The sequence below is a fragment of the Typha latifolia genome, chromosome 1 (assembly GCF_019914945.1).
Source record: "Typha latifolia isolate L0001 chromosome 1, TyphaL0001v2, whole genome shotgun sequence".
In the NCBI taxonomy this organism is placed as follows: Eukaryota; Viridiplantae; Streptophyta; class Magnoliopsida; order Poales; family Typhaceae; genus Typha; species Typha latifolia.
In genome coordinates this window covers 10,189,680-10,199,630 of record NC_133086.1, presented here as the reverse complement: position 1 = coordinate 10,199,630, position 9,951 = coordinate 10,189,680, and the positions used below count along the sequence as shown (strand labels likewise).

Here is a 9,951-nt window from a genome sequence, read left to right as displayed (position 1 = left end):
CATATATTACTCCCATTGAAAAATTGCAACTGAGGTTTTCTATAATAGAGGATTTTCTTTCGATTTTTGTTGAGAATAATAGTATTGAAGTATGTATATAATAGATATATAATTGGCGAATGCATGACATTATATTTTCTTTGACTTATCTGTCACGAAAATTTCTAAACTAAATAATCTCTATTTAGAAGGAAAAGATACCAAGCGGACGTTATGTTTAATTAGGGGCGACTAGGGATAGTTATTATTACTGATTTACAAATCCATACCCCACGTTTGAGATCAATAATTATTGAGCACAATAGACATTTAGACATATGTAAGTCTCTATGGCATATTTAGCGATCGAGTTATTCTCATGTGAGTTTTATCAACTAGAATGACATGATGGAGCTTTCGAATAAGATTGTGAGATCTACTACTCGGTGTGGGCAATACATGATAGTCTAATATAGTTGTGATGTTCAGAATTATCATTGATGATTAAAATATTGAGAAATATATTAATTTTATGATATTCTAATATACATGATTATCCAGTAGTTGGCATGTATCATATATTGTTATATTTGAAATTATTATAACCTGGTCATAGTTGTCATGTATTATATATATATATATATATATATATTCATAACATATGCTATATTCTGATATATACTATTTAGTATATGATTTACTTTACATTCGGTATCTCTAATTTAGAATAACATCTATTTATTGAGTCATTTGTCTCACAGTCTCTTTATTGTTTTAACTATCAGATATATATGATATCTAGTATATAGAGATATCACAAATAAATATTTCATAGTAAAGACGAGGAGAATCTGGATCAATCGTATGGAATACTGATAAGAAAATCCTATACAATCCTAATATAGATAGTTATTTAGAACAAAAAAAAATCTCGAATTTGGATATGAATACAGTTACGAGTACAAGTAATTTCATTGGATTCGAGTCCAGATATAAGATTTTTATTTAACTGCATAATATAAATAACTAAGTTAACTAAGCTGAATACCCAACCCTACCCGCTACGACGCTACCTGAACCGTTAACACCCCAGTCAATAACCCTACCAATCTACCATCCCTCGGTCTAGACATGATCATCGGGCGGGCCGGGCCGGGTTCGGGCCGGGCTCTTCGGGCCAACCGGGCTTAAGTATTTGTCCATGGCCTGACCCACTAATCACTCGGGCCGGGCCGGGTTCGGGCCGGGCTAGAATAGTCTAGCCCGTTACCGCCCGTTGGCTCGTGAGAGATCAGGCTAACCGGTCGGGTCGGGCCGGCCTGACCCACCAATCACTTGGCCCAACCCATATTTTAGCTATTTTTAGAATTTTTTAACTATTAGCTTATTTTAAAAAATATATATTTATATTCCTCCATTTTAAAAAAATTTAAAAAAATTAAATTTTTTTAAATGTGTGCTTAAAATAATGCAAAATGGTATAATACCAAAATATTTTTACTGTAGCAGTGGTAAATTACTGTAGCAGAAGGGCAAAGTACTGTAGCAGACGGGTGGGCTTAGTTACGGGCCAAACGGGTGAGCTTTCGGGCCGAGTCGGGCGGGCAAAGAGCTGGCCCGTGCCGCCCATGGGTAGTTCGGGCTCGAGCCGGGCTGGGCCTAAACCGGGTCCAGGCCGGGCTTAGCCCGGTCCAAACCGGGCCGGGTCGGGCATGGGCGGGATGGCCATTTGATCATGTCTACCTCGGTATTTCCCCATCTCAATCCACCACCTCCAACATAAGGAAACCCAAAATCCACCCGGATACTCCTCTGCTGAAAGCTACCGTTGCCATCTTCAATTCCTCCGTCACCATCATCTCTCTGGCTCTCCACTACCATCACTTCTCCGCCGTCACTAAGGTCTGCCGCCATTACCACTCCGTTGCCGTCACCATGGTCGGCGCACTTCCGACGACTGCTTGTCTTCTTGGCCTTGGATTCCACCAAATGTTTGTCTTCTTGGCCTTGGATTCCGTCGTCACTAAGCTCCTGATGCTACCTGTCCTTTATCTCCTCTCTCCTGTCTTTCGCCATAGAGTTCGATTACAACGAGGTGGCCGCCGTGCTGGAGAGCACCTACGAGCTCAGTTCTATAGACTTCTAGAACGTAGAGGAAGGAAGGATCGAGAAGGGAAATGAAGACGTCGATTTTGTTAAGATGGTCAGGAATAATGAGAGGAGGGTGGAAAGGTTGAGTCTTGAGAAGAGGGTTGCTTTGAAGACGCGGAGGAGAAAAGAAGAGGAGGAAAGAAGAGGAGAAAAGAAGAGGAGGCTTTGGGAACAGGGCTTTCTTGGTTGATGCCTTGGTATTGGTAAAGTGGAGGATTCGAGGGTTTGAAAATTTTCTATTTTGGTGCAGGAATTGGTCGGTTCGGAGATGCACTGAAGGCGTTTGATGTTTTGCAGGTGAGGAGGTTGGAGTCGCATGGGGTGCCGACGAAGCGGTCAGAGGCAATCACATCGGCCATCAGGGAGGTACAGGGGTGGTGGGTGGTTTCTATCAGAGATAGTTCCTCCGATAAGGGCTAGCATGCATGGGAGGGTATCGCTCTATTGCATGGTCTGAAAGAACTTATTAGCATGCTAGGAAGCAACAAGGCTTGACTCTTTAGTGATTCTCTTATGATTATTAAGTGGATCAACGGGTTAGTTGACTCGGTGTACTGGACAATTGCACCTTTGATTCAGAAAGTTTCTATGTTGATATCTCTTAACCAGGCTATCCATGTTCACTTCACCAGTAGAAGCAATAACTTGGTAGCCCACAGTCTAGCAGAGTTTGCTTTCTGACACCAAGTTTGTAATATTTGGTGTGGACCTTCTTTGGAAGTTTTAATGTAATCTTAATTTTTTTAATAGATTCTAGTCCAAGGAGAAAAGTAAATACTTGTATAGATTTCGAGTCGAGTATGCGTGAGATGGTATTGCAATATGGTTAAGTTAGAGTATATTAAAATTCTGCTGGAAATTAAGTAGTGCCTTTTAGCTGTCAGAGAGATATTTAGTCCTAGAGATAAATGACTAGGATGTCCTTTTTGTTTGTTGGTGGCTTTGGTCGCGCCATGTGTCACACCAAAATCAAAGTTGAGAACATGGTTCTTAGGAGTGATTGACCAAAATAGGTTACTAATTAAATTTACAACCAAAAGGGGTATGTTTTATTGTAGTCCTAACTAAATGTTGAACTCATATGCATTTTACATTTTTACACAAATCACTGATTAGTTTGATATTTTTATCTGACACTAAAAGAAAAAACGATTTCAACATTTTATTTATAGAAATCTATTTAAGTTAGTGTTTCAACAACCTAAATTAAAATTTTACTTTTAGATAAAAACGCTTATCTTGTTAGCATTTTTACCCTAGAGGTAAAATGTGAGTTCATCGTTTTTATAGGGATATAGTAAAATAAATCCTATTTGGTAATAAGTTTGATGAGTAGTCTATATTTTTATATAAAGTTTGGAATATGACTCGTTTGGTCAAAAACTTTAGCTCCAAGTGATCATTGCCAACCTTGATGATGCATAGATTAGCGGTGAAGAGGGTGAGTTTGAACTTTAAAGAGAGGGGGAAGTCATGGCTCTAATTCACTCAACTCTCACTGCTATCTCTAATTATTAGTTGTCCCACTCTTGGATTTCGAATTCTACTCTTGATCACATTTGCAAAATGGCTAGAAAATTTTTTTGGGAGAAGAGCAAGAATGAGAAGGGTATCCACCTCATTAATTGGAAAATTGTTATTAGATCTAAACCTAAGGAGGGCCTCAGGATTAGAAATTTGAGACTGACTAAAATGACAATGATTGTCCAAAATATTTTTAAATTCTTAACTAACTCCTTAGTTTTTTGGGTGGCTTTAATAAAAATAAAATATGGAGCTCTTGACCCCTAGGTCGTTAAGGCCAAGCTCGGGTCCTCGTGGGCCTTGCAGGTTCTGTGGTCTATAATCTCAATATGGACATTCGACACCCTAAATGACCCTTGGATCACTACAGTTCTACTAACTATAATTTCAACTTTTATGAATTTTAATCTTATTAACTCCTCCATGACTGCTAAAGACTTTATGGTTATGATTGTTGGGATTCTTCCTTAGTGATCGATGCTTTTAGTAGCCCTTTGGATTTTGAGATCCTGAAAATGAAAATTGGGCCAGCTGTGAGCCATTGGATTTGGTGGTTGGGTCTTAAAAGAAAGGCCACCGTGGGTTCTATATACAAATTTTTGAGGCCTAGGCTCGATTTAGATTCGGATGGATTGGAATGGAGAAGGTTATGCAAGCTCCAGGTTACTCCTAGAGTTCTCTTTAAGTGGAAAGCTATGTGGGGTAGAATTCCTACCCATGCCCTTCTTTCCAAACTCCAAATTGGGTCAAATGATCCTTGCTCTATGTGTTGGCTATGAGAGGAAATTGGTATCCACCTTTCCTATCATTGTTGAAATTAAGGAAATAAGGAAGGAGACGAGAGCTTGAAAGGAATTCAAATATGAATAAAAGAGAGAGTAAGAGGAATTGAATGAGAGATCAGGGATTATTAAGGCTAGTATATTTTGCTTTCTTTTTTGTCCTCCAGATCAAATCATTGTCCATCCCGACCAATAGTGAGAAGCAAAGGAGATATCAACGTCTCACCCCCACCATTTTTTTTTTCAGAGCTTCACTCTGATATTAAGCGTTAATAAGGAGTGTAAGTGTAATTCAAATGTAAATGAATATGCAGCCAAATAGGTTAGTTTTAAACTTATTATCTCAAGTAGGTCACTTTTAATCTATCCAAGAAAGTGGTATATAGGCTATGCTGAGGTGGCTTCATTTCATGTAAGTTACCTAATACTAGTTTCAATTAGCAGTCACATTAATGATTTCAATCAAACTATATGATGAACTCCGACAGCAGTTCATATGGATACATCCAACATTGCGTCACGTCAGTTAAAATCTTTACTCGTTCCACTAATAAGCATCAATCTTAACTACTCGATCGGTCAATTAAGATAGATAACCATATAAACTTCTTACAATCCAGATATAATTCTTATTCAACTTCCTTGATGAGGTTGAAAAGTTTGTTACATCTAGATATCAAGCCTATCTCTAGCTTTATTAATATAATTTTACTGTCTATCTTGATGATTTAATATAGCAATACCAAAAACAGTATTACAACAATGGTTGCCTATCATTAACATGCGATCGGCCACGGTGGGGGCGGACCTTGTGCCCCAATTAACTTCCTGCATGAACAACGGAAGCGTGAGGGCACGAGGCACCTCATGTATAAATTAAATTATGTGCATTGTATTATAAAAAATATATGTTTAATATAAAACATAAGCATAATTAATTTCTCAAATGGCCCATCGTAACTCAGTTGAATTATGGGAATATCGTACCAGCAGCAAGAGCGGTATCCTCACCTATTGGATCCGCTACTCTGATCTTTCCCCTCTTTCTCTTCCCCCCTAGGGTTTCGATAAAAAAAAAACCTAGGGTTTTGAATCACCCTCTCCTCCTTCCTCTTCCCTTCTCCGCTGCCGCCTCCGTCTCCTCTATAGTATCCCTCCATTCTCATATCTATGGCCGAGCCCCTCTCCTGCGCCTCTATCGCAAAGCGCCTCGCCTCGTGCAACCGGTCCGCCCGAGACCGCGCCGTTCGCTCCCTCTCCTCGTTCCTTCCCTCCTCGTCCTCCTCCTCCATCTCCGATGCCGACCTCCTCAAGCTCTGGAAGGGGCTCTTCTACTGCTTCTGGCACTGCGATAAGCTCCCCGCCCAAGCCGACCTAGCTGGCCGCTTCGCAGGAATCCTCTCCTCCTCCGGCGCCGTCGGCGACCCTTCCCTTGCGGTTAGATTCTTCGACTCCTTCCTCGTCACCATCCGCCGTGAGTGGTCTGGCATCGACTTCCTCCGCCTCGACAAGTTCTACCTCCTCAACCGCCGTTTCCTCCGCCACCTCTTCCTCCTCCTCAAGAGCCGATCCTGGGATCCCAATTTATGTATCCGCTTCGTTTCTATCCTCTCGGAAAGATCGCTTCTTGCAGCCGATAAGTTCCCCGCGCAGGGCGTTAATTACCACATCGCCGAGAGCTTCCTGGACGAGCTCAAGGAGTTCCTCCCGGTAATGCCTGAAACCCTAGATTTGCTGTTGAAACCATTTTTTGATGTTATGGAGAAATCGGCAGATAAGGTTTTGGTGAACAAGATCAAGGTGAACTGTTTCGATCGGTTGCTTGAGAACGGCAAGGAGCTGCTGAGGATGGAGAAAGATGAAGAACAGTTGGAGCCGGGGAGTGATGTCGAGAACTTTGGGAAGATTGCATTGGTGATGAACTTCTCGAAGAAGTTCTTTGACATGGCATCTGCTCCCGATACTGTGCAAGGGAACAGGAAGGTCTTGTTTGGTTTGCATGATTGTTTTTTGAAATTGGAGAAGGTTTTGGAGAAGTCTGGAGTTCAGGTTTCTATTGAGAATGTGGAGAATGGGAGCTTGGAGAATGGCCCTGAAACGATGGTCTCAGAGAATGGTGAGAAATTAGATGAGAAACTGCCCAAGAAGACTAAGAAATCAAAGAAAGCATTGGATGACAGTGAAAAGAAGTCCAAGAAGAAAGCAAAGAAAACATTGGATGGCAGTGAGAAAGACTCTATGATAAATAAAAAGAAGAAGAAGAAGAAGAAGGCCCTGGATTTAGTCGCTGATGACAGTGCCGCTGCACCAAGCGTTGATCCAAGCAGCAACGATGAAGAAGGTAACGGTGATGGAGATGAGCTGGAAATCCCTGACACAATTACATTCGATGAGATTGTGATCTCTAATCTTCAGAAGCAGTTTGAGAAGGCTGCTGCAGAAGCTGGAATGGGAAATGGAAGCTTGAATTCCGTCCTAGCAACCCCAGTTAATGGTGCTGTAGTTAAGAAGAGGAAACGAGCAAAGAGTGAAGATAGGCAGGCTATTCTTGACGGGGATAACGTAGATGGCCGAAGCACTTCTGGGAAGAATAAGGATAACAGTGTTAAGAAGGTTAGGTTTTCAATGAAGAGTAATTTGGTTTGGAAGCCACATAGTCCTATGCCTCCCCAAAGTTTGAGGTTGCCACCATCTGCCACTCCCAGAGGCAGTGCACTTAAGAAAGGGGTTCTACCTGGACCCATCAAAGAAACCCCTCCAGGTGCAAAGAAGTCTAAGCTGAAAGCTAGCTCTGCAAAGAAGACCAGAAAGGGTTCAAAGAGTCCTTCCTCTGCCGTCAAGCGCCTTCGGAAGTTACAGAGCATGTCAGTGTGAACCGGCATCCATATGATGGTTATCTCTCCATCCTTTTAGAGTTTGGATTTCTTTACTTAATTTGTTTCTGATAACTTGTAGCTTAGCCTTGCAGTTTATTTGTTTTTCTGATTCTTCGAGTCATCTTATTCTAAATGCTTGTCACTTCCAGATTAATCATGACATATTTTGTGTTACATGCTCTTAGCTCCTATATTGTAATCATGGTATTGTACTGTACCTCAAAATGGACAACCATATGTCTGGTTCAACTACTCAGCTTTGGTTCTTTTGACACGTCTGCTTCTCTTATGTTCATTTGTTTCTTTATGTATCATGATCAATTTACATACTGGTCTTTACAGAGTTTTCAGGTATATTTTTTCATCTATCTAAGAGGACAACAGGGGCTGAATCTTTTAACTGTGAGTTGCTTGGTAATTGGTATTTCATTTGGATTACTATTTTCGACATAGTTAATGTTTCCATTGGATTAGAAATTAATGAAATGTTGGTAAAGTTTCAGAGAGCACAATAGAGATGTATAGGAATTTCTGGATTAGTTGGTAGTATATGTTCTTTCTGCGGTGATTTCTTGTCAGATCAACTGTGCTTTCTAGGTATGTATCAGTCAGAGAAACAGAAAAACAGGAGGTTATCAAACATATAAAACCCGTTGATCCCAACCTTCTTAAAGATGTTAAGTGTGTGTCAGCTTGCTCGAAGTAAATTACGTAGAATCACGAGAACCCCCTCGTAGCTATCACCTCCACTGTTCCAGTGGTTCCAACCGGTTAATGATGAACTAGGCAACTATTAGGTGCTAACTTGGGCTGTTAATTTAGCTCGTTGTTCATGAACAACTTGTGTTTAGGTTGAAATTTTGTTCAAGAGGTCGACTCACTTGTTTAATAAATGAACTAAATACGAGCCAAAATTGAAATATAAATTTGCAAACACAGATTATATATATAGTCTTTATATTCAAGTCTAATGGTTGAAAATTTATTACTGGTTAATAAGTATTCTAGTCCGTGTTTAAGCAAGTTAACTCGTTGAGCTCCAAACGAACCAGTTGTGCGGAGCTCTAAATGAGCGTAGCATAGTCCAAACACGAGCTTAAGATATTTCGCCTTGATTTCTAGCTTGGCTGCTCGTTTTCAAAGGTTTCCATGAGAAAGACGGAGCTTGCTCGCGTTCGGCTTTGCTGATACCCTTGTGGTACCTAAAATAAAAGATTGGACAGAACCTTGTTCAGGCCTGCCTAATTCAAGTGCAGGAGCAGATGTAATTTACTTTCAAATGTTGACAACCCATGCAAGGGAGTGCTCAGGCTTATCGTATTGAATCAGAAAACTAACCCCCCATATTAGGGGTTTTGTTTAACTAAATGAGTTGTAAACCTCATCTTCTATCTATTTTTAATCCAACCCCTGCAATATGCATAATATCACAGGATACTACCTACTTAGGGTGTATTTTGGACAATTAATGTCTTTGTTTTTGTGACTCTCTTGGCCTATTATTTGCTTTGCTGTCCGAAATTGTATGTAACTAATTTCCTGGAGTAAAAATGGCTGAAAAGCAACAAGCCAGTGAGTTACAATGGACAGTCAAAATTGTTCTCCTAGGGTTTCCACTCCTTGTGTGTGCATTTCATCTTTATCATAAGGGAAGCTTCTGCTTCTCCTACCCCAGCCCCGCCTCGACCTCCTGATCCTAGCCCTTAGCGCTGAATAACAACAGTGGGGTGGATGTCACACCAAAGACAACTAGCTGATTAACTCCTAGCATGCTTCGACGCTTGGTACCTAGGCTCAAGTTGCGAAACGGCCCTGCAAATCTGTGATAAAGGCCTAGACCTTGAACGATACTGAGCCCCATTCTTGAACTAATCACAGTAGATTCTGAAGAATGCGTAGAAGTTGACCCGGAAGTGCTGCAGAGCAGTAGGGAGGAATGAAAATACAGGCTCTATGGTAAGTTCCTAGGTAAGCCTGTCCCCATTAGCATTTTAAGGAACATTTGAGCTAAAATTTGATCGGTCTCGACCCCTTTCCTTGCATTCGACATGCAATCGGGGCTTGCATAGGAGGATGACATGATTGGGTTCTAACTAAAGGACCTTGGTCCATAAGGGCTCAGGTGCTAAACCTAATTCCTTGGAAGTTGGATTTTCAAGTGGAATAGGAAGTCATCAAATCGGCCCTAATAAGGGTGAGGTTTGTGGATTTATCGGCGGGATATTGGAGGATCGAGATCCTAACCAATATTGCCGCTAAGTTCGGCAAGCCGCTAAGAATCGATGACACCACGATGTCTAGAGCTCGCAATCGGTATGTCAGGATGTGTATTGACCTTGACCTGTCGAAGCCTCTAAGGCAAGCCATTCCAATGGGGGTAGAATATAGAGAGCTTAATGTTAAATGTAGGTGCAAAGATCTATTGAAATTTTGTTTTGCCTGTGGTAGGATAGCCCGTGGTGTTTCAAACTGTCTTTACTCACCTAAGCGTAAAGCACCGGAGGAGATAACAATGGTCACTAGCCCCAGTGGGATGAAAGCCATCGATATCAGCTTTAACTTGGATACCAATGAGGTGGCATAGGCCGATGAGTTGCTATATTGGCCTTGGTTACGGGTGTCTCATGACAACCGTCGAG

General features: G+C 41.1%; 1 protein-coding gene across 1 annotated transcript; it reads left to right on the top strand.

The window, feature by feature from the left end:
* The first annotated feature begins 5,390 nt into the window (after positions 1-5,390).
* On the top strand, positions 5,391-7,586 carry LOC140780333 (uncharacterized). The gene has a single exon (XM_073125791.1). It carries the CDS (start codon positions 5,607-5,609, stop codon positions 7,308-7,310), a length of 1,704 nt encoding a protein of 567 aa, XP_072981892.1. The 5' UTR covers positions 5,391-5,606; the 3' UTR covers positions 7,311-7,586.
* Positions 7,587-9,951: the final 2,365 nt, after the last annotated feature.

Coding starts and splice junctions, on each gene's coding strand:
- LOC140780333 (XM_073125791.1), top strand. CDS start 5,607: ATGGCCGAGCCCCTCTCCTGCGCCTCTATCGCAAAGCGCCTCGCCTCG.